Source organism: Athalia rosae, chromosome 5 (genome assembly GCF_917208135.1).
Source record: "Athalia rosae chromosome 5, iyAthRosa1.1, whole genome shotgun sequence".
Classification (NCBI taxonomy): domain Eukaryota; kingdom Metazoa; phylum Arthropoda; class Insecta; order Hymenoptera; family Athaliidae; genus Athalia; species Athalia rosae.
The window spans coordinates 7,089,862-7,113,401 of NC_064030.1; the positions used below are offsets into that span (position 1 = coordinate 7,089,862).

At 37.7% G+C, this 23,540-nt stretch overlaps 4 protein-coding genes, 1 long non-coding RNA gene and 1 other non-coding gene across 9 annotated transcripts; 2 read left to right on the plus strand and 4 right to left on the minus strand.

Annotated features, from left to right (window-relative positions):
* Positions 1-221: 221 nt before the first annotated feature.
* Positions 222-4,602, minus strand: LOC105685887 (sodium/hydrogen exchanger 8). Its single transcript, XM_012400342.3, has 4 exons — positions 3,090-4,602; positions 2,833-3,002; positions 2,361-2,735; positions 222-2,210 (listed from the first exon to the last, which is right to left on the minus strand). The coding sequence occupies exons 1-4, from the start codon at positions 4,456-4,458 to the stop codon at positions 1,869-1,871; spliced, it is 2,256 nt and encodes a 751-aa protein (XP_012255765.1). The 5' UTR covers positions 4,459-4,602; the 3' UTR covers positions 222-1,868.
* Positions 4,603-4,944: 342 nt separating this feature from the next.
* LOC105685909 (ubiquitin carboxyl-terminal hydrolase 36) lies at positions 4,945-14,029 on the plus strand. 2 transcript variants are annotated; one of them, XM_012400386.3, is made up of 8 exons: positions 4,945-5,923; positions 6,737-7,306; positions 7,792-7,905; positions 8,045-8,271; positions 8,401-8,799; positions 9,026-9,999; positions 10,198-10,337; positions 11,210-14,029. In XM_012400386.3, exons 2-8 carry the CDS (start codon positions 6,784-6,786, stop codon positions 11,542-11,544), a joined length of 2,712 nt encoding a protein of 903 aa, XP_012255809.2. In that variant the 5' UTR covers positions 4,945-5,923; positions 6,737-6,783; the 3' UTR covers positions 11,545-14,029. The 2 variants fall into 2 exon arrangements, with proteins under 2 accessions (XP_012255809.2, XP_012255810.2); XM_012400387.3 differs by having other exon boundaries at positions 7,798-7,905.
* Trnaq-uug lies at positions 5,094-5,165 on the minus strand. Its single transcript has one exon. It is a non-coding gene; the product is annotated as a tRNA-Gln (tRNA).
* On the minus strand, positions 6,738-15,075 carry LOC125501002. 2 transcript variants are annotated; one of them, XR_007278461.1, is made up of 4 exons: positions 14,801-15,075; positions 14,367-14,686; positions 8,217-8,323; positions 6,738-6,906 (listed from the first exon to the last, which is right to left on the minus strand). It is a non-coding gene; the product is annotated as an uncharacterized LOC125501002 (long non-coding RNA). The 2 variants fall into 2 exon arrangements; XR_007278460.1 differs by lacking the exon at positions 6,738-6,906 and having other exon boundaries at positions 8,104-8,323.
* On the plus strand, positions 14,680-16,267 carry LOC105685845. The gene is made up of 4 exons (XM_020852291.2): positions 14,680-14,864; positions 15,017-15,226; positions 15,347-15,565; positions 15,716-16,267. Exons 1-4 carry the CDS (start codon positions 14,766-14,768, stop codon positions 16,091-16,093), a joined length of 906 nt encoding a protein of 301 aa, XP_020707950.1. The 5' UTR covers positions 14,680-14,765; the 3' UTR covers positions 16,094-16,267.
* Positions 16,168-23,501, minus strand: LOC105685843 (vacuolar protein sorting-associated protein 8 homolog). 2 transcript variants are annotated; one of them, XM_012400279.3, is made up of 16 exons: positions 23,373-23,501; positions 22,928-23,306; positions 22,164-22,439; positions 21,795-22,088; positions 21,429-21,647; positions 21,151-21,330; positions 20,749-20,994; positions 20,434-20,574; positions 19,851-20,306; positions 18,839-19,593; positions 18,328-18,715; positions 18,094-18,261; positions 17,861-18,008; positions 17,536-17,776; positions 17,160-17,373; positions 16,168-17,053 (listed from the first exon to the last, which is right to left on the minus strand). In XM_012400279.3, exons 2-16 carry the CDS (start codon positions 23,006-23,008, stop codon positions 16,952-16,954), a joined length of 3,909 nt encoding a protein of 1,302 aa, XP_012255702.2. In that variant the 5' UTR covers positions 23,009-23,306; positions 23,373-23,501; the 3' UTR covers positions 16,168-16,951. The 2 variants fall into 2 exon arrangements, with proteins under 2 accessions (XP_012255702.2, XP_048511434.1); XM_048655477.1 differs by lacking the exons at positions 22,928-23,306; positions 23,373-23,501 and having other exon boundaries at positions 22,307-22,441.
* Positions 23,502-23,540: the final 39 nt, after the last annotated feature.

The following is a 23,540-nucleotide window of genomic DNA, read 5'->3' on the forward strand; positions in this document are numbered from 1 at the left end:
GATTCAAGTTTTTCAGTATTAGTATGCCGTACGAACCATTAGATAGTTGCACAAAGAAAAAACCAGTGATGCAAAGTATATTTCGACTCTTGTATCAACTGAATTTTTTTTTTCATTCGCATAAATCCAGGAAAGTGGAACTCGGCATATTCTAGTTATAGTGTCCACAATTGAATTCTACAATCGAATCCAATCACACGCAGTAAAATTCGGCACGATAATTGAGAATACCATGTATATTTCAAAACATCTGCACCCCAGCATGATATAAAATAATGATAACAATAATGACAGTAATGATTAACGGTGTGTTTTTACAGAAATGTATATTCTCACTTTTCATAATGCACAACCAATACACCCATATTGTGTACAGTATGTATACAGAGATGCACAATAATAAAAATGTTTCATACATACAGTATGTATTGTAGGTGTACTATCAACACCCTGCAAATTCCAGCAACTGATGACTGGCCATTGCTGAAATTCATTTTGAATAACATTTGTTGTAAGCTCATGAATTGATTCGTAAAAATCCTACTCAAAATACTTGCAGCAATATAATTCACGGTATACAACATTAAACTGCGCCTCAATAGACAGTGATAACAATACAAAAATAATAAGTAAGTCAGGTAAGGATCATTGGCATTGACGATATTCAAACTTCATAATTTTCTTCAACGAAAAGAAAATAAAAAACATAGAAGCCAGCTCAAACCATACGGAAGGACATTAAGATAACTGAGAAATTAACATATGTAGATATAAATATTATATAATTTTCAGACATTTCTTAAATGTCCTGCCAGTTATGAAACCGCAGTACACCGTAAAGCGATGCTTCTCCCGGAAGATCATCCGTAAGACTAATTAATAGAACCATTACTAACATTATTAAGTAAATTACCGATATACGAGTATACCAACTCAACGTTGGTAATAGAACAACATATACTGATAATGGGTAATATATGATACACATATAGCAGTAATCCAGCATCTCACACATGTTACTCATTGTTTACGAAAAGTTTTTCGAATATTGTGCAAGATTTAAATTCTGTTAACATATCTTACATGAAAGACATTACTTGTACCTAATTTGCGCAAAAATGCATTTTTTTTAATATCATTTCAAGTAGCTGATATTTTTATGAATAATACTGACAGATAATTTTTCAGTCAAGAGGCAAAGATAGAGCTGTTTACGCAATGCTGAGGATATGACTATTGCGATTATATAGTATACGAATCATTTTTGGATCGCTTTTATTTTGCGCGAAGCTATCATGTCATAATTATTCATGGTATTCTTCAAAAGTCTGGTGACATAGGTACACACTGTTATCAAATGTACAAGACGTGTTGTTCAAAGAAAAAACACCAACAGATAACTAACCTTCTGCAAGAAATGTGGTGGCCAGTGTAATGACTGACCAAATCTTGAGAACTGTCCATAGCCCAGTAAAAAATACTCCATCTGAGCAAAGATATTTAGTGCAGTGAGACTAAACTTCTTTCAAAATCTTATCAAAATGAAGACAAGACTGATGCTAGTTGGAAATCGAAAATAAATATTATCCACACAGAATAGGTCCAGTGCAATAAAACCAATGAAATTACATAATGATTAGTACCTAATACTGAAAATGAGCAGCATCTGATATTAGCAAAAAAATATTTACAAATCTCCAAACTGTCCAATATACACAGATTAGGTGAAGATAGTTCATAACTATGTTCACAATTAAAAAATTCCTAATAAAAAAAATTCAGAAACAAACCAGCTGTACTGCTTTGGCGAATGAAAGTAAAATAATAATTCACAAATTATTTGTCAGTTATCAATGCTAAATGTAGAATTATATACTGAGTATGGAGCCGTGACTCGGCCGACCATTTTTCTTAGACTTGTTGCTCATGCCTTGGCAATCGCCGGCGATGCTAAGATTGAGCTGCGTCGTAGAATTGTCGTCATCCGAATCTACAGGGCTGATTCGGATAGCCTGATACCATTGATTAGTTAGATCCGTCATTTGAGATTTACAGTCTTTCAGTTCTTGCTGAGTAAATCGTCGCGTAAAGAATGGAATAAAGAATTTTAAATCCCACCGAGCAAAACCACGAATTCGTGATTGCAGGAAGGAGACCTCCATTTCCTCCTCTGTGAGCTCCGACAAATGTTCTGAGTCTATAGTTTGACCCTGGAAAAAAAAAGATCTATCAATGAATAGTAATAGAATGTGACAGCATCTTGAAAAAGTTCACAAAAATAATCAATAACTTTCAGCTATTCAATATCAAACAACAGATCATTCATGATTATCATAATAAAGTATATAAAAAATTCTTACCCATTCCCTAGTTTTACTAAGCGAAATTTCTTTATCTCTTCTCTTTCGCCTACTACTGTTTGCACGTGGCTTTTTTTCTGCTCTAAGAAACTTTAAAAGCGGCATTGTGGAGCCACCGAATATCAGAGTAGTGAACAGAACGATTATCAGTGTAGTAGTAATGATAACATGCCTCGTTTCATCGCTGAAGTCTAAATGTAACGATAAGGCGTAGGAAATTGCACCTCGGAGGCCACTAAACCACATTATAAACATCATTTTCTTTGTTATTTGATGCTCTCTGAATCGGTTGACCAGAAGAGCGAGTGGGAAAATATTCGCAGCTCGGCCAATTAGGCATAAAATTAGAGACCAGACTACCAGTGCTGGTTCAGCCTGGAAATAACACAAACAGAACATCATTAGAATCCAACGACTAGTAGTCAGTCTAATACACGTTTGTACATTTATTTTACATTCGAATAAAACATACCCGATGCCTGAAGCTGAACAGAGCCAAACCCAAATATGCAAAGACACAGGTTTCGGCAATAAAGGCCAGAGTCCTCATCGTTTGTTGCATAGTTATCTGTGTCACAGTTGACAAATTAAAGTGAGTATAGTGGGACATAACAATACCATTGAATAAGATGGCCATGATTCCTGGAAGAGAACAAGTTGCACACATAATTTACTATGGTGCAAAAATCACAGTATCCCAATGTAGCACAGTGTTTTTGTCAGACTTACCTGAGAGATGTATACCCTCGGCTAGAACATAGGGTGCATAGGTAAAGACTAACATAAGTCCAAACTCAAGAGAAGGATTCTTTCGCAAATCAACATGCTTCAAGAGCAGAGCACTAATCAGTGCAAAGACTACTCCTATGCCAGCAGAGGCAAAGAACATCAAACAAAATCTGTTGATTCCAAGTATGATGGCTTCACTGGTTGTTGCTGCATTGTTTGACTCGAGTACAGAGGTAGTCAAAACAATGGAGATCGCATCATTTAGAATGGATTCACCAAATACTAACATGTTTAATACTGGATCAACGTCGAGGGCATGAAAGATGGCAACAGTGGCAACTGGATCAACGGCAGATATCAGAGAACCAAAAGCAAAGCTTTCAACAAAGCTAAGCTTATATGCAACATCGGCTAGGCCCAGGAGGTAAATGCCGGCACCGATAACAAATGCCGATATAGCCGTACCAAAAATGGCAAACACTAAAATGCTACCAATGTTTTGGAAGAAGTTTCCCTTGTGCAAGTTATAACCAGATTCAAATATTATCGGAGGTAATAGAACAAGGAAAAAAGCAGTAGGAGAAAAAGCTTCCTCCTTGCGCCAGTTGGCTATATTCTGATGCGACATGAGATTTATTATCATCCCAATCGCGGCGCCAAGAAAAACAATGACCACAGACTCCGGCAAGTAACGGAAATTAGTCTGTAGCATCAGATGAATCAGCAAAATTCCAAGAGCCAGGACACAAAGTACAAAAAATATCGACATCGAACTGTTATGCTCTTCCTCTGCTGATCCTTTGTCTGGTAGCACAGGTTCAGCTGGTGTAACAGTTGTTGTACTGGCGTTTGTTGCATTTGTTGTGTCCAAAGTTTGCATTACTGTCGTGCCATCTGAAGTTGTATTTGTCAGCAGTTTGTCTATTGTTACACCGTGTGTAGACAATGACGTGACAGAGTTATCAGTTGCGACAAATGCTTGTTGATTATCTAGAATTTTAGCGGTGGTAGAAGAAACTCCCAGAGGTGTTGATTTCATGGTGGTCGTTGGGGGTTTTGTAGCACCGCTAGTTCGGCGATTTCTAACCGAATCAATTTCGACATTCTTCTCATGTGTCTCATTTTGTTCCTGCTGTTCTGCAATCCCAGGCTTGGAAGTACCTTCTATTATCCGAATATTTTTATCGCCAGAGTGCAAAATCAGTGAAGGAGCTTGTGTGCTTACTGTGAGTTGCTGTTCTGTTGCATGTTGAAGGTTAAGTGCCACGTCCTCCGATGTTGCAACATGAGATCCAAAGATGAGTAGCAATAAAATAAACAAAGTGTAGCCTTTGTGCTGCAATATACTATACTGGACGTTACCACACATTATTCAATCATTTCAAATTATCCAACGTGGTGGAAGAAACACAATACTCAGCAATGCAGAAGTGAAGACGGACACTCACTGACAGTTGACGTAACCAGCTGACACTATGACGTAATCGACACCTCGTGCAGACCTCGTGATTGCGGCCGCCTGGTAGCCGAACAACTATGTATTCAAATTTATGAATTTTATGTTTATACTTACTCAAATTCTGCCACGAAGAAATAAGAAAACTTCTGTTCTTGAAAAAAATCCAACTTTAATGGCCCAGATTCATAATTCACAACGCGCTCAAGGTTTTGCATGCGCGGCAACGGCAATTACACAAATCTCGAATCACGATTTTTGAATTTTCTCTTGAACTGAGGATTTGTATAATAGGCGCGAACGTGTCACTATTCAATGATGACTGCTGTAGATCGACAATTTGTGACAATCATTCAATTTCAGGCGACCAACTTACGATAAAAAATCAATTAACTCAATCGAGTTAGATGGGGGGTTACTAAATCAGGGACGTTAAATCCTTTGAATCCGCTGATCGTGGACAGTATTTTTAAAACAATAATGACTAACTGTCCTTACAACATTTAAAAAAAACGAGTGTCAAAAATTAAAAAATATACGTCGAACGTAGGTCCCACCGAGATTTGAACTCGGATCGCTGGATTCAAAGTCCAGAGTGCTAACCATTACACCATGGGACCCGATGAACGATTGCTCATTATACACCTTCAATAAAGAAATCTCATTCGTACTCACATTTACGAACATAGGTTCACACTTTCAATTTACAATCGTTATTAGAGTAGTTTTGCCACTTTCAAATGCGTATAAAAGCTCTGCAGAGCAGAGCAGAGCAGAGCAAGGCAACATGTATGATCATATGAACATGTTAATAGCTGCTCAAGAGCAAACCATTGGAACTCAGGAAGGAAGCGGTTCAGAAGCGGTCGCAAATGCTCATTAAATAGTCATTGTTAATCGAGTACGGATGGTACTTTGCAGTGACCAAGGTTTCATCCTGTTGCTCCATCATTTTTATGGAGGGCTTAATTTGTGTAGACAGTTGCAAAGCAATAATGTTCTTCATCGCGTTCCTCCTTCCGGAGATTGAGACGGATTGAACCAGAGAATAGGAATGACTCTGTTATCAAAACAGCTAATGACATTGAAATCTTATTTCTTCTTGTGACATTTCGCTCCACGCCCTTATTCGAGTTTAAAAAAAAATATATTTTATACTCTTTACCTGACGAAAAAATCTTCAAAATTTCAGTGATTTCATTAAAATTTGGATTTGACCGTTTCCGCTTTGCTTAGCAAATGGCGACCATCATGGTGTAAGATAGACCTCGTTTTCGTGTACCAACAAAAATATGTTTGTGTTTTTCGCAAAACCCGTGTAGTGAGTGGCTCGTGTTCAAAAGACGAACACATTGGATACGGATGGAGAACGCATAAGGTGAATATACCGAAACCCTCGTACTAATCGCTCTGATAACAGCCGATTGATCAACATGCGCCTAAGGGGGTCCGGCAGTAGTCAGCGCGCGCGATTCCACCGAATCAATAATTGGCTTGATTTAGAGTTTCTTTTACTATTTAACAAATCAACTCTCAGTCGACCGATCACGATTCGTTGGTGAAATTCGACCGCTGTTATTTCTGTCGTAATAGTTTTTCCATTAGAAATAAACAATCAATTTTGTTGACAGTAAAATCACCGCGTTTTCGGTGGCACATGGCTGCCACGATATCTACGACGGCGAGTAATCGAGTTTATGTGTCAGCCTAGTTTTCTCTGACACTAAAGACTTTTTGATCAAGCCATACAGTGATACTTTTCCGTGCTTTACCTGTCTTCCAATTACTTCGATTTCAAAACAATGTATACGCGATAAACTGAAAAATTAATCCCGTAACATTGTCCTTGAATGCGACTAGTTTGATCAATGAAATATCCTATGCAAATCAAATTTACTTTGGCTTATTTTACTAAAGTTACATCCTGATTTACCATCAACCATTCACTGAATCATGTATGAAATGTCAGTGTCAGAATTTGACAAAATTTATAAAAAGGACTCTGACATCATAAAATGGCAAGGTATCTTCCACTTGCAACCCCGACATTCTTTAAAATTCTATGATTATTCACCAGCTGTTCGGTATGTACTTATCGAGTATGTGCGTTTATATGTATATTAGAAGCCTTGCTTTTTCAACTATCGTTTGAGGTATTTGAAATATATTTGCGATGTTTCATCTTTTTCAGATCAAAGAAGTTATACCAACACTACTGGGTCAAAGGGTTATGCAGTGATGCCTGCAGTCAGCGTGTGTGATCCAGTAGCGGCTGCGATCCGCTACTCACTAGAGTCGAGTCAGTCTAATAAGTCGAGCGAAGATTTGTCTGCGGTGATTGGTGGGAACGCAACGAGAATTCTGGAATCAGAAATAGAGTACAAAGAGGTAGCTGGCTACCAGTCTACAGTATTGGAGCAACTAAAAGCCAAGTATATTGTCTTGAGCTTACCCCAGCACCAACAGCACTCTGATAAAGCAGAACAGTCTGGAAAATTCCAGGACAGCTCAGTTTATTCTACTTCCAAAAAGTCGGAAGACAAAAAGATGGGACCTAGTCTGCCAGAACCAGCAGTGACACTTTATCCAACAAACAAAATCTCCCTCGGATGGAAGGGTACTTTGCCAGTTGGAGCTGGAATGTATAATGTGGGTAATACCTGCTATCTAAACAGCACACTCCAGGCTCTTTTTCACGTGCCGGCATTGGTTAACTGGCTATTGTCAGATCAACATCACACCTCAAAATGTGAACAGAATAGTGAGTATTGTTCTTCCTATATGTCTTTCAGTCATAGCCTGATTCCAACGTTTCAAACTACCACACATTTATGCGGGATTGTCAAGAAATCTAGTTTCAATGATCTTTCTGCCACCTATCAACTTCAGAAGTCCGACTGTTACTCAAAATTAGCTCTTCAAAAACTAATGAACACATCCAACAACACAGCTCACCAATTCAATTGGGGATTTATGAATGTGCTTACAGGGTAGATATTTGGTTTGTTGTAGCAGGAATACGGGATAGTTAAGAGTCTAAGTGTTTACCCAATAGTACTATGGTCTTGAAAGTAAAAAAAATTATAAGAGCTCAATAAACCGTGCCTCACTTGCTTTACGTGCTTTAATTTCTTGTCTACCAATTGCTTCTGTTTTTTCTAGTCTTCTATGGAATGTTAATATTGACCAGGAACGTCTCAAGCTTTTTATGCGATTGTTTTGTATGGTATTTTGATAATAGGTTAGTTTTAGATGGAGCTGGGGAATGTCTCACCTGTGCAATGGCCAAAACACTACAATTCAGCCACCAGAAGTCCAGTGGAGCAATTAAGCCATTCTACATTTATAATAAGTTAAAACGTGAGTGAAATCAAAGTGTAACCCTAGAATTATTTTGTCAATCACAATGATTCATTGCATAGACACACCAGACCTTTACACTGGTTCATATCACTTGGAATATAAATCTTCTTCATGATTTTATATATTGCTGTTCTAGTTATTTGTAGAACAATGGTTCCGGGGCAGCAAGAGGATGCTCATGAATTTTTACGGTATCTGTTGGAAGGCATGGAGAGAGCATTTCTCTCCAGACACAAAGCGACAAAGTTGGACAGTTATTCCAAGGAGACAACACCTATTAACCAGATATTTGGTGGTTATATACGTACCGAAGTCAAATGTCTTCAGTGTCGTCATATTTCTACCACCTTCCAACACTTCCAGGTAAATAGAATCTTGTATGTTGACCTCAGCAATCCAATACCACCCACGAAAACTGTAACAATCAAAAAAAAAAAATACAAAATTTACCGTATAGAACCGTCACCTTATTTTATCTTTGTTCACAATTAGGATCTCTTGGTTGATATTCGGAAAGCAAGTACTTTGGACGAAGCACTGTCGAGTTACTTTAGCCGAGAACAACTTGACAACAATGATTACAAGTGCGAGGCGTGCAAAAGGCGTGTACCCGCAACAAAACAATTTAGTCTTGAGCGTCCGCCTAAAGTTCTATGCGTTCAACTGAAACGCTTCAGCGTTTTAGGAGGCAAAATCTCGAGACATATTGGTTTCAAACAGACCGTGGATATGGGACCTTATCTATGGAGAGAGCCTGGCGAACCCCTTCGTACCCTGACCTATAAGCTCACGTCTATGGTCACACATATGGGACCCTCAGTTAATTGTGGCCACTACACTGCCGTTGCCCAAGTTTCAAGTGGACAGTTTTATACGTTCGATGACTCTTGTGTAAGGAATCCTATTACATACCGGTATTCCAAATCAGAGATTCTGATGTAAAGCCATATCTTTCTAGCAAAAAGGAATTGTACATAAATACCTGTTCAGTGAAACTACGAAAAAAATAGTCAAATATCTAGTGAATGGAACTATTGCTAAGCGTTCCCCTCGTTTGTCTCTTCTTTCATAGCTTTCTTTTAATTAAAATGTTGATTATTTGAAAAAATTTTCGTAGGTACGCCCGACAAGTCTGAGCAACGTGTTAAGCACAAATGCATACATAATGATCTTTGAAATGGAATCGCAGTCACAAACAAAGTTGCAGCATCAGCAACCTGTGAAAATCAACGGATTAGTGACAACAAAAAATTTATTATCGATACCAAATGGATGCACAAACAAAACGCCGAATCCAAAACCGTCAACATCCGGTATAATCACACTAAATGGTGCAATGACTTCTTCTGCTAAGAGTAAAGAACCAAACGAAAAGGAAATAATTGGGCCACAGCTTCCTCTAACAAAAGTGATAGGTCCACAGTTACCTTCACAAAAAGATACTGGATTCATCGGCCCTCAGCTTCCACAAAAACTACAAGACAAAGACAAATCTCATTTGAGGCTAGTTATGCACCCCAAAAATGGCAAAGCTTCAAATGGTAATAGCCTAGTACCATATGACGGATCCAGCGAGGAAGAGGATGCCAGTTCAAATGCAGATAAAAATTCAGCACTTCCAAACAGCAATCTTGTTCCTAAGTCAACATTGACAAACACTTCTAATAATGGTTTACAGAAGAGTGGTTCATTGGCAAAAGAGAATTCTTTTAAATCTGTCACTAACTTCAAAGATGCTCAAAAAAGTTCAAAAAGTACTGGGAATGGCGTGTCAAATGCTAGTTCGAAATTACCCAGTCACAATGGATCGTCACAGAGTAATACTAAAGGCCATAATGGCACATCAGCCAACAATAACGGGGCAGTTCCGTTCTCACTAAGGTGCCAAAACCTCAAAGTGGACGGTAATTCCAAAGCTGAAACCAATGGTACAGAAAAGTGGCACAATCCTATAAGAGTAAAGACTGATCATGAAGAAAGGGTACCGACAAAGGCTGCTGCAAGCAGCATCAAGGGTTGGCAGGTTTCTAAGGACACACCGTCACCTACCGCAGCTGCCACACCTAATGGCTGGTCTGTTACAGACAACAAGTGAGTGATATCAGCTCATTTCAACGACTAAATTCTTGCTGAAACAATAAAGTGTAATAGTCAATTGGAAATGATCTAAATCTGATTTTCAATAGTATCAGGGAGCAATATCACAGCTCAAATGCTGGAAATAATGCTCAAATATTGTTACTGATGAGTTCTTGGTTGGGTAGTTAAGATTAATTTTTTTGTTCTCAGGGAAGACATTTCCAAATCAACACACCATGCTGCAGCACCACCAAGTGCAGCAGCGTTGAGAAACTTCAGTGGTACTAATCGCTCGGACACAGTATCACATCTACTGAAAATGTCTCATCGTGGTTACGGCAGTTCCTCGGGTCAGTACATAAAAAAACCACAGTCCCATCTTCGAAGTTCCCTGCCCACTCTTCCCAATCTAGATTCTTCCCCAATCGAAAAATCGCACTCGGAAAAATCAAGACAAAAAATCCGTCTTGCACAAAATAAAGGGCAAGTCTTTGCTACTGAATCAAAAGAAATCAAACGTTTCGATTTTCCTTGCATAAAGATGACTTTTGAGCCCGACTTGAACGTCAACAAACACCAGCCACTAATGGTCAAGCAAAAAACTAAATCATCGTCTGGAAAGAACTTTACATCTTGCAATACGAAAAAAAAAATTAACTTTCAATTGTAACGTAAAAACAATGCTAACTTTTCAACTTTTACTAATCGGTCTTTAATCTTATCGAATTAAGCGAATAAATTAAAGTAGTATACTGTCGGTCAATGCCAAAAAGAATCTAATTATTTTTTCTCTTCAAACTTTACATTTGATTATAATCATCGCATGTTGCTGAAGTATGTTTCCGATATCTAGAATGATTTAAGGCGTGATTTACTGTAACACGAGTCGATCGTTTATCCACCTCATTTTTACCAACGATTGCAAATTATTATTTGCATTCCTTTCAAAGTTACTCAGTTGCTGAAAGATGCTACGTGTGAAAAAGTGAAAACACATACAATGAAGACTTGTGGTTGAATCATTGTGAGTGGAATACTACTGGTCGGTAGCAGTAGATTCTCAAATGGCAAAAGTCTGGAAAATTTTATAGGAAGTATCAAGGGATTGTAGGACAAAGAAAACATTCAGCAAACGCAGGAAGAATTTCACGTCCCACAAGCTAACAGAATTAACGCAGAAGTAGATTGTGAAAATGTTCTTGAAATTTTTCCTTTGTTTTAGTATCAAATTGGAATGGGGGACGAGCACACCTTGAGAGAGAGGTTGACACAGAGAGGAGAGAAGATCGCAAGCGTCACCTAGACTCTGATGAGGAAGAAATGGATAGGGGAAGAGTGAAGAAGGTGAAAGGTCATCGTGAATACAAGGAGAGATCAAACCCTGGCTATAATCCTTTCCAGGACTATCAAACCAGCAAAAGTTGGAATCGACCTGGAGGATATGCTAGAAGGGCCTATTATAACGTCTCTCACAGCAGACCCAGGCATGGCAGCAACTACCGACCCCCTCACTACAGAAACCACAATCATTCGCGTGACCATTATCAGCGTAGGTAGAAGAAAGTGTCTAATGTGAGAAACGTTAGCAAGAGCAACGTGCACTCACCAAGATTTAGTTCGATTTTGGGCATTCTAAATCATCAACCTACAGTATAGAAGGCAAACTTTGAAAAATTTGAGTTATCTGGAAAATAACCACAACGTTTCACAAGCAACACATTACTCAAAGACATAAGAAATGAGTGAGTAATTTTGCTTGCCTGCACTCAAGTGTTCATGACTCGTTGACTACGTTCTTAAATTTTTTCGTACAAGATGGATCGAACATCGTCTGACTCTTCATAATATAATCAGACTTGAGCACCAAGTATATATGACCAGTTCTGAAAGGTACGAGGACTACAGTTTTCTTAATTAGAACTCAGCTTCATGCATGGCTTGAAGGCTTTTTTATATATTTTCATATAGATTACGGGTGTTCAAAGTTAAACTGTAACAACCAAATCCTTGAAAGCTATTCTTGAATTCGATTTTTTTATCGTTAAAGAATCATAAAATCATAAAAGTTTTCACTCATTTCTAGCCTGTATGGAGTGGCACTTTGATGATGTTTACTTTGAATGTTGACTGAAACTTTAAACAAACATTTCATAAATTCAACCATTGTCTAAAAAAAATAATTTGTATTTTCCTCTAGTGTTTTTGGCTCGAGTGTACGGGTCAATTACTTCACCTATCTAACGTCAATTACAACGCCATTTCATATTAGTACTACCCATATCTTAGATAGCGGACTTTGAATTTCCAATAACACGGTCTTAAATTGGGGATAATTTTGATATGAACTGCCAGTGTCTGCTTAATTCAGTATTTTAACATGTCTCTCTTAAGTTCATGGAATTTTGTAAAACGACCGGTTGAACTCTGCTGCCTCGGGCAGGAAAGGTATTTTATACTTTCATATCTTTGTAACATGGATGTCGTTGAGATAGTTGATAACACTTCCATTCCTTTCATTCGTGTCACATCTTTCTTGTTGATAATAAACAAGCTCTCAGTTCATTTCACCAGTTACAATAAACCGTTTCAATGGAAGAAATAAATGTACATAAGTACATATGCAAATTACCAAAAGAATAATTATTGTACGTTTTTTCACGATTGATAATCCATGCCATTAGTGATCGATATAATTGCTTTGTAGCTGAAGTAAAACCAATTCCACACACTCATTGAGTTCGTTTGGGGCAGCCTTAACTCTATATCCGTCTCAATTAGATGAAAATTCTGTAATCGTCTCTTAATGAACATTAGAGATGGTACAAAAGTAGTAAAGCTTTTCACGGTGATCTATTTATTCTAAATTGTAAATATAGAGAAAAATTTTAGTTGTAGTCTCAGTTCAGGAATAAAACCTTTTGTTCAGGAGTGAAGAACTTGGTTTAACTTCAGCCTGAAATGTCAGTAATTATGGTGATTCTACCTTGAAAAAATTTTTATCATGTTTTCAAGACATTATGTATAAAAAGAAAGTCTTCTCTCAACCATGCGCTCTGTGTGATCAATTTCGGAGTGAACAGACTCATGATTCCATCTAATACAAGCGTTGCTTTATCTGTTACAAATAGTACTAGCTACATCTTCATAGGTTTCTGATGTGTATAGAAAATGAATAACAACATTTGTACTTGTGGTCATTGGCAAGGATTGTGGGTTCAATACTATGTTCCTGATTGTTTTGGTTTTTCCAATTATTGGAACCAGAGTTTTTTTTTCAAACCGATGAACGAAAACGCTATTGTAGTGCGCGTGTTGCATAAATATTATCTGGCACTGAAAAAGCAACAAATATCTGCAAAAACTGAACGATGCTATTTTCAAAGTTCTCCGTTTGAGCTTGATGTTCGATTGTATAACAATTAAATGATTTATTCAATTTTGAGTGCAAGTGAATTACTAGAAAAATTGTGCATAATGAATTAAATAATAATAATTATAGTTAATGTAAAGTTCTTAGTTGAGTAAGGGTAGAGTTTAAACTGCATAAGAAATCTTGAATACAACCATTGGTATAATAAGAATTATCTAAAACAATGAAAGTTAATACACAATTTATGAAAACAAATATGGGGTAGGCTATGAATTAGGATGTGAATTCCATTGATGAGAATAACTGTAACACTACCACGTTTAACTCTTGATTCACAGCTTACCGCAATCTATGATACCTCGTTATTTCATTTTATGGACTAAGTCTTAGTTGCACTATAATAATATTGGCGATGTAATGAATAACGATAACCATGAAAACTATTTGTAGTATAATAACGATAGTAATGCGATGATCATATAAATAATACCAGATATCATTTTTGTAAAATAATTATTTACCGCAGTCGTGTTTCAATTTCAAATATCTAGATAAGAATAACAAACGGTTATTCAAATAAAACAAATGAAGCATGATGCAATTGCACATGATTATAACACGTTCTGAAATGACTATGAACCTGAAAATAATATTGGATAATATTATGCTGTACTCGTGTTTTACATCTTTTCAATCACATGGCGAATAACGAATCCATCAAGTTCCGACCAAGGAGCATGGGATTATAGCTTATGCAAGTCTCTATAAGTCTACGAATGGGACCCCATCCTCTTTGGTTCTAACCTCATAAATTATCCATTGATGGCGAATGTTTAGTTTATAATTACGCTTTCAGATATACATGCTCCATTCACTTTAGCGTTGACTGAAGATTCAACGACTTCAGTGTTTGGCTTATGAAAACTTTACGATCGGAAGAAAAATTTCTAATCGGAGGAAAGGAATCGGCTGGCTATCACACAGCCATTAGTTGTCAAAGTTCTCTTACCTTACAAAAAACGTTCTTTCCAATATATGACGCTGGAAATCCGCCAAGTCGTCTTCTCACCACTTGTAGACTGTGCACCTGTGATTAAGTTCGGAATTCTTCAAATGACCGACGTTCGAATAATTGTAGAAATGAATTATGGAAGTCACTGCACTCATTGCGCATCAGCAAAAACTTCACGCTACTACTTTCAATTGTTTAATTTGTTTGACAAATGAAATCTAGATAATCGCGTCTCGAACCAAAAGATAAATTGGTCATTTGTTTTATGCTCTGTCTTAACACATCGGCATTTCAGCATCTTCTCTTGATTTGCGAAGCTGTAATCAGACAAAAACAGTAGCTAAGTTGTGTTTGGAAAACTATTTGAACAGAGCCGAGCTTGTGGATAACACTACCATGCAGGACAAAACAAATAACATTGGAGTGTTTACCATTTCTTTATTGAAGGCAAATCAGAAGTCGCCTTGCGGATTGGTTGAAACGCTTGAAAACGATGTGAGTTGACATAACGTTGCCCTGGTCCAGCTATTACAAACCACTACTTTATCGTATCGTTATTATGATTTTTTTCTCATGTGTTAGAAATAACACAATAGTAATCTATTCATTAATTAATTAATTTATTTATTTATTCCTATCGTTCGAAGGTGTCGGTGTTGCGTATTGAGGCGCGACATGGGTCTCGAATCACTTCAGAATTCGAAAGTAAGATGGAATGGTTTACTCAGATATCAAGCACACTAGCTGGAAAGCTTCAATCACTGTGGAATTTAGCCGAGTTACGTCCCGATGAGAATAACGAAATTAAGGAATTTGCTGATAAGATTTCGGTCTCTTGGGGGCTTGCAAATAAACAGGTCGAAATGATTTTTTATATGATGATTTCAATTTGATAAACCCTCGTAGTTGTACCACTGTCCAATTCTGTCCATCATTATTGATATTACGACGATAAACGTTGAGATTACTTTACACAGGTGAACGAAGAGTATGCTAGAATTAGAGTTGCGAGTCGTACCCTGACGGGAACCCCTTTAGCAACGTTGTTGCAAAAAATTCGAAAACAGGCGACTACGATCAAAACATCACTCCAAATTGGCGAAGTCATGTACGACCAAAGTTACATTACAAAAGGCTTTGCAATTTGTGATGAAATAATGATGCTGCTCAAAGAGCTAGAAAAGTGCGATGAAAAGGTAAAGTTATCTTTCAGTTCATCATAACTGTCCCTGTAGATTTTTGTCTTTATATTGGCCGAAATATGAAAAAAAAAATTATTTTTCTCTCCCGAATTCTAGATTCGAATAATTATACACACATATTTTTTTTGTCTTACGAATCCTCAGGTGCAGCAATATTTGGCAATTTGCAAGATGACGCCGTACCTTCTGGAGCTGGAATCGGCAGTTGACACGTACGTCAATTCAAACGAGCTGTTACCCGTATCGCAGAGGATTTCTTCGAATTTGTCAGTGTTCTCAGTTCTCGCGCGTCTTCTGACGGGAGAGCTACTAGGAAACGAGCCGGTCAATCCAAATCATGTATTGATATCTAACGCACCCAGAAAACCTGTGTTTATAACTAAAAACGTTAAGAGAAAAATGGATATTCCAGCCTTACCTGCTATAAAAGTACCTACAAAGATTCCTTCTACCTGCCATCCTTCTGGTGAAACTAAACCAACGGCAGTTATATCTCTCAACAAACAGGCTAATTTTCTCTGATATCTCTGTCATCTTAGAATGGCTTGGGTTGATGAAAACGATCTGGAACATTCGTTAATTGAGATAGAATAAAAAATATTCGATAGATTTATTTGACTAATTACAATTCAGTATTGTGATATTTTTCATCTTACTAGATAATAATGGTAATAATACATATCATACGTATCATACATAATATATGTAATGCAATAATTTACAATATATATATATATATATATATATATATATATATATATATATGAATATATATATATACATATAATGTATTCATAAATGTATATATATATTTAAATACACAATATTTGATACAAATTCATTTTCTACTTGAAATCATATGGTATTTTCGTTTATGAGAAAAATCTCTCTGATCATATACCTATTATCACCACAGCACAAATTATCGCTATGTACTGTTGAAGTGTACGTACCTACAAGTATGCATTGAACTGGACTAACTGCATTCCACTAAACAGTTTGCTATCGTATGAACAAGTACATAAAATCATAGTGTTTGAGAACTTCATGATCAACCCTTCATTAGTCATGAAATTACGACTGGCCGTAATTATACTATAACATGATTTACGGACTGCAATTCTATTTCAAGAGACTGACGGTAAGAATAAAAATTATCTATTCACATAAATCTCGTAAGGGCAATTGGAATGCTATCCATGATTCACATCAGATGCAATTTTTCTGATTGGTGCTGGTGATAGGACAAAAATTTTCATGATTGATGTAACGCAACAAAAAACTCGCTGATTAGTAAGGCGGTACTCAATCTTCTCGAAGTTTAATTAATTCATTCATTTCGTAGACTTGAAAAAAAAATACTCAAATTGGTAGACTAGCTCAAAATATGCCTTCAAGATCTGGAAAAGGAGTTTGTGGAGCCAGCCGTAGGGTTAAATCTCTCTCACGCATAAAACTGGGTGGCAGAATTGTCCTTCTTTCCTAGAAAACCAATTCAAATCCATCGTATAAGTGTGACAATTAAAAACGTTTATGCACAGCTTACAAACTTCAATCGACAGAGAACTATTTAAATCGTACAACTTACCGGAAGTCTATTTTGGATTGGAGGTGTATCTGTTGCTGCGGGTGCCCAACCTTTTAGCCTTAAACATTTATAGCACACTCCAGCATTCCCTAAACAAGAAACGTGATAACCATGTCCACACCTAAAGACCACCACGTAATCACTGCATTTCGAAAGTGGCTGCCGACAAACTGGGCAATAAGTACACCCATTTTGATACGCCTTACCAGCATCCCTAAATGAAATTCAAATTTTACATGGAACAATATCTAAAGCGTGAATATCGAATTATCATTTCCATCCATAGACAATCGTTAGAGGATTTAAATACCTTGCATTATGTATAGCTTCTATTGAGTACTAATGGTTGATATTAAAAGTAATGGCATATCTATACCTAAGGGCCTTTTTCAGTGCCTCGTGTAGTTCCAGACTGACCAGCCTAGCTGTTGCTTCAACTAATGTTTGTTCATAGCGAGAATGCGTCAAGACGCCGGTCAAAAGTTCTCTGATATCACCAATCGTGCCACTGGTAGCTAATGGATGTTTCAAAATTTGTTCCAACACCATAGAGAGAGCTGTTGTCCCACTCAGTGACTCTAATACTATTCGAAGTAATTTTCCTCTTAGCGATTCAACTGTAGTGTAAATAATTGAAATTAATGTATTTCTAGTAGCAAAGTAAGCGCTAATTAAAGTTAAGTGACAAAAAGTGCAGCTACCTTTTTGGTTGTTGTTTTCCGTGTATGGATGTAAAACTGTTTCTACCAAGGGCATCCAGTCTAGATTACCAGCTGCCCTCCTGCACAAAGCGGCTAATTCTGAAGTAGCTTTAGCAGCTTCGTTTTCTGTTATTTCATCACGACAATGCTATAGTGTGAAGATGAAACCAGTAAGACTGAAAACTTATTACAATCAGGCATCTATATTTAACACAATCTAGTAAAAACCATACCCTTTCAAAGAGGCTGTGTAAATCACTTAATAGTAAATCAAATGCCTCTTGATAGTTTCCTAATTTTTCGAGCATAACAGCTGTTGCTTTTGTATGATTCTCATTTTTAACTATCTTTAGAGCCTCATCCAATCGACAACCATGTGACCCATGAAGATGTTGAACAACCTGTTCAAGTGCAATGCAAAGTTCAAAAATTAAAAATTTCAATCTGAGATAGATTGACTTACTCACTTGTTCAGGTTGTAACATACACATCAGCGTCAAATATTTTTCGAGCATTTCTGCGTTTAATTCTATTTTGATTTCTTCCTCTTTACACTGAATCGCCTGATACAAAGCTCCAAGCAAAGCATATTCCAAATTTGGATCACCATTTATTTTCTGAAGAATATTATTCAAGTTCTTTGGCATTTGATTCGCTATGAGCATTGCCACTCGCTGTGCATCTAGAGTCACTAGCTCTGCAGCATGTGCTAAAACAACTGATTGCAAAGACTCCAAAGGCAAACGATCCAGCCATTCCCAAACTTCATATTTTCGAGATGGATCTCGTAGCATACATCGACAGACTGAAATCCAATCTTCTTGGCCACTATGAATAATTTCAGCTACTCTCAGACTGAAATTTGTAAATAGATTAAGAACAGATTCAATATACTGTCGCATTCCATTAAATGCGATGAACAAATTAATCAATTACGTGATACACAGCGGTGGCCACGTTCTCAGTAAAATTACTCACAAGTTAGCACGATGTGCTAGGTTGAGTAAATTGTTGTCAGACATATTTGTCAACTTCTTAGAGTGCAATAGCTGTAAGATCGCGTTTTCCTTTTCAGTTTTATGGTCCCTCAACGTATTTGTGCCGCTGATATTACTACTAGACAGCATTTCCACTAATCTATTTAAAAAACTTGAGTCCAGAGTAACAGTGCTCTCTGCCACTTCATTAGCTATAAAATTCAGAACTACAGCTCTCTGTTCATCGGTTAAATAGTCAGCATTATCGGGACTAACGGGTGTCGTTGGCATAACGATATTCAGAAGAATATCAATCAATCTCTGGCGCTGCCGTAGCCCCATTTCTGAGGTGAATTCTGGCTCTTGGAAAGCGATTGCAATGACGTCTAAAAAACCTCGAGCATCAAATTTGAGGAGAGTTCTTATGTAAGGATATTGTCTCTCAACATCACTGGCTAAGCTTGAATGCTGAGATAAAAGAGCTCGGAGAACATCTGCTTTAGCTCTTTGAGGGAGGCCATCTGCTAGATCGCCTCTAGGAAATCCACGCCCAGCCAGACAGCAGCTTGCATATACTAAAATGGCATTTCCTAATCTTATGTTTTCAGAGGATAGCTTTTGCATTTTGCTCTCCACTAACGCTGATTGTAGTACAGGCAACAGTTGGTGAATGGGAGCTATAAAATCACCTAGGGCAGATGTCTGGAGGTGAATCAAGGCCTCCCACAAACCTCTCTGACGGCACACCTTTGTCACCTGGTAGTTAGATAGTATCTTTTTGAGATCCTGAATTATTGCTTGAACTGTAGCGTAAAGGGTTTTTTAACAATCTCATTCAGAAAAGATATCTTCAGAATGCATTACTGATCTATGTATAAGGTGAATGTATTGGAAATCAGTGCTATAAAGATGTGAATGAGATTGTATCTCATCAAGAATTGAGATCATCGTTTGTTAATTATGCAAAGAAACTTATTCGACGGATTTTTTTTCCAATAATAGTTGGTACTCACTTGATGAATGTCTAAGCAATCGACATCGAGTAGTACGATAATGGCTTGTAGCGAGTCCATCCTATCTTCTTGTTCAAACAAAGTAACCAATTGCTGAGCAATAAGTGGGGGAAGACGTGATCGTAAACTTCCGTTTAAAAGTGGGCTTTCAAGTGCCCGCAAATAACTTCCACGGAGTCCGTCCGTCTCGCAAACTAGCTCCCAGAGTCTACCGAAGAGGAGCTCTGTATTTTCTAGTTGTATACAGTAGTCTACACATGTCGAGGCAACTTCAGAAGCTGCACAATCCTCCAAAGGACAATGATTTAGATCGTCCATATACTGGATTAAAACCTCACAGACCTTATCACGGGCAATCTGTTTACGGCGTTGCTTGGAGCCCCGCAATCCTACAACAGCTTTCCCTTTGTCTTGGTAGAAGGAAAGTCCCAAGGCTAGAGCTTCTGGGAAACGCCTCTGGAATAGAATGGCTCTATGTTTAACACACGGTTGAATTCAAATGAATTCAATATTCGTTCTATTTAGAAAAATTTTCTATCAAGTGAATTTGGATTCCAAATTACAGCAATTCGAATATACTTGCTTGTAGCGTTAAATGACGCAAGCGTTCCGTCCACGTCCTAATGCAGACAGCGTGAAGACTTTTTGTCCCTAGCAACAACAATTGGCTTCCAAAAGCAATGACTGTGTTATAACAAGCTCTTTCACCCGCCAAAGCCATCGCCTGTAAGAAAATTTCCAAAAATTTTTCCCCGCAACAGCAATAGTGATTACAATAGAAATACTAATAATGCAAATAACGATCATGTCAAATAATTTAGATTCAGGTCGTGAAAAGTTAGTAGATTTTGACACCATAATGATAGGAGATTTATCTGGTATTCAAGCTTAGTTAAACCTTTGAGACATTGCCACCAGTGGAAAGTCCCTTGAAATGGCTAGATGCATACGATATTCCGACTTTGCTCAAGTCTAAGGTTTCCAATTCATCCTGCGATCGGACGTCGAGTAGGTGCAACTTCTCCTGTGTGTCAAGCAGTGCCAAAGACCTCGCATTTAACCACCTCAAATTGCTCACTGTATACGACAATGTGACACGCTGCAATGGCGACAAACGAACCCTGGAATTTCCTTCTGAACAGACCTATAAAATTGAAAAAAAATTTGTTACACTTCATGAAAAATACACCATTTCGTCATCACACTGATGAATCAATAAGCGTCCATGAAGTGATTTCTGTATGTGGCAAGGGTAGAGCTTCAGATTCGATAATCAGGTAGATTTTGGTCTATTCTTTACCTGATAAAAGTGCACAACATCGTCCCGAGCCAAGGCTAAAACAGGATCTATAACACGGGTTGAATCTGCTGCTTGTATCACAACTAATTGCCAGGATACTTGTGGCGGAGCAACGGACGCTCCACTTAGGGCATGAGTAAGCACCACGCGCATTCGTGGCCTGATACAAACAACAATAACCTGAGGAATTGAGGTAGAAAAAAAGTTGATAATTCTAGAAGATCCAATTTGGTGAATATCTATTCAAGCCTACAAGACATACTACCAAACTATGGTACCTTTGATAGAGTTGCCATCGCAACCAATGTATAGTTCTTTAGTGGATGGTTTGGAAGTTGGTTGAGCAGTAGGGGCTCTAATGTACAAACTTCTCCCCTTGAACCACTGAAGAGACACTTACTGTCACAGCCTCTGACTCCCATAACTCGAGTAAAACTCAGTTCGAACACAGAACCACCACTGTCACTGCACAAGGCCAATTTAGGAGAATCTGTAAACTACATCAGAACATAGTTTTGGATCTAAATATTATAATGAATTTATCGTCATACCCATTTCTAATCATCCAATCACTTCTAGTCAAATTTTTTTATGACACTTTGTTCACATTATTTCAAAAGTGTACGAAGAGGATAGTGAGCTACCTTGACATGCAGTACAGCAGTCCCAGGTGGATGTACCTCCGTGAGTGTTCTCAAAACTTTGCCACTCACACTTTCTACCATAAGTATGTGCCCCCTAGCAAATCCTGCCAACAGTCTGCTTCCATCATAATTAAAGCATAAAGCAGATACGGAACCCTGATGCCTTGCTTCTTGATCACACCAGCGCAGAGTTTGGGTGGAATCAAAACCCAAAATCAGTCCATGGCTTGTCCCTATCACGAACATATCGCCTCCTGCTGCCACTGCACTCGCTAGCCCAGCGTTAACTCTTTCCTGAAGTTGCATTGAGAGAATTCAATTGAGCTATGATATCGTATTAAACTAGTTGTAGCAAATCTGAATTCTCACACTGGCAGATAAAATTTGTGAGGATATTCCTTTCAGTATAACATGTCTCAAGATAGCACTTGATGACGGTGTCTGATTTGGTCTGAAAGACCGACTGATGGAATTCAGAGACAATAGACTTCCAACACTTGCTGTCTCGCTACCTCCTAATTTGTTTATTTGTGGTCCAAATTCATCCTCTGTCCCAGATAATGAAGCACAATCAGGCTCGGTCAATATACTCTCTAAGGAGGGTGGTTCCTCCACCGCTGGTATCGCATATTCTGCGTCATCTAACTGCAACAATTTCCACATCGAGTTCCAGTGAGCTTACATCTCAGTTGACGATAGCTATGAAGATCTTAATTATCACTACCTCCAACTACGAAGTTAGTGAAGTAAGGATGAATGGGAAATACATATGATGATGACTTTCGTGTATCTCATCAACGGTGCAGTAGTTTTGGCTCTGATACAAATACCTAAATGAGCTCACCTAGTTTTATCAAATTTTCAAATATCATAACATTTATCAGAGTAGACGACGTTTTCAGTCTAGCATTTCATGTATTATACAGCTATATTTGCCTAAAAAAATTCATCATAAAAGGACTGATGGACCGATGAATATCTGCTTGACATTATTGTCAAAACAATCAAACGGGGGTGGGTCGTAACCTCCTATCCAAGAAGGTCTAGGGTTTTTCATGGATATTTAACAAATAAATTCAGGAAGACTACATAATAAGGATGATCAGTAATTCTTCGCCATTCGGAGACATTACCTCTTCGATGTCCAAATTAATTGCCTCAGTAGCGAGATATTCTTGCGAGCCAATATCAGCCCCGATCCCATTTTCAGCCATTTTATATATCCACTTATGCTTATGGCTTATGCGCAACAAATTCTGGCGCTCCCCAGTACTTGTCTTTTGTGGGTGTCAAATAGTCTGTGATAATCCTTCTTCTATTTCAATCAACGAACGATGCTTTGGATCTATTATCTTTGATATTTTACAAAGCTAGTCTTCGGCCCAGAAACTGAGAAATACAATGCTTTCCAATTCGAACATAGCTGAAGCTATCGTTCATCGTGATATACTGAAATTTGAACCATTTGAACACCAATATTCGTCACGCTCGTGTTCTACTGGTAATCTCTTCCTGCAAAAATTATATTTTAGTACAAACATTCGTCCTATTGTTAACCAATGTACGACGTATAGTTACTTGATGTGTATAAAATCATTGCAAATGATTAACAATGCTATTTCTATTCACAGGCTCTACTGATCTATTGTATATGGTCGCTAGTGAAATCCTATAGACCGTTGAATGAGTGATCAATATTACAGAAAAAATTAGTTTGGACTACCGAATTTACGTCAATGTCCAATG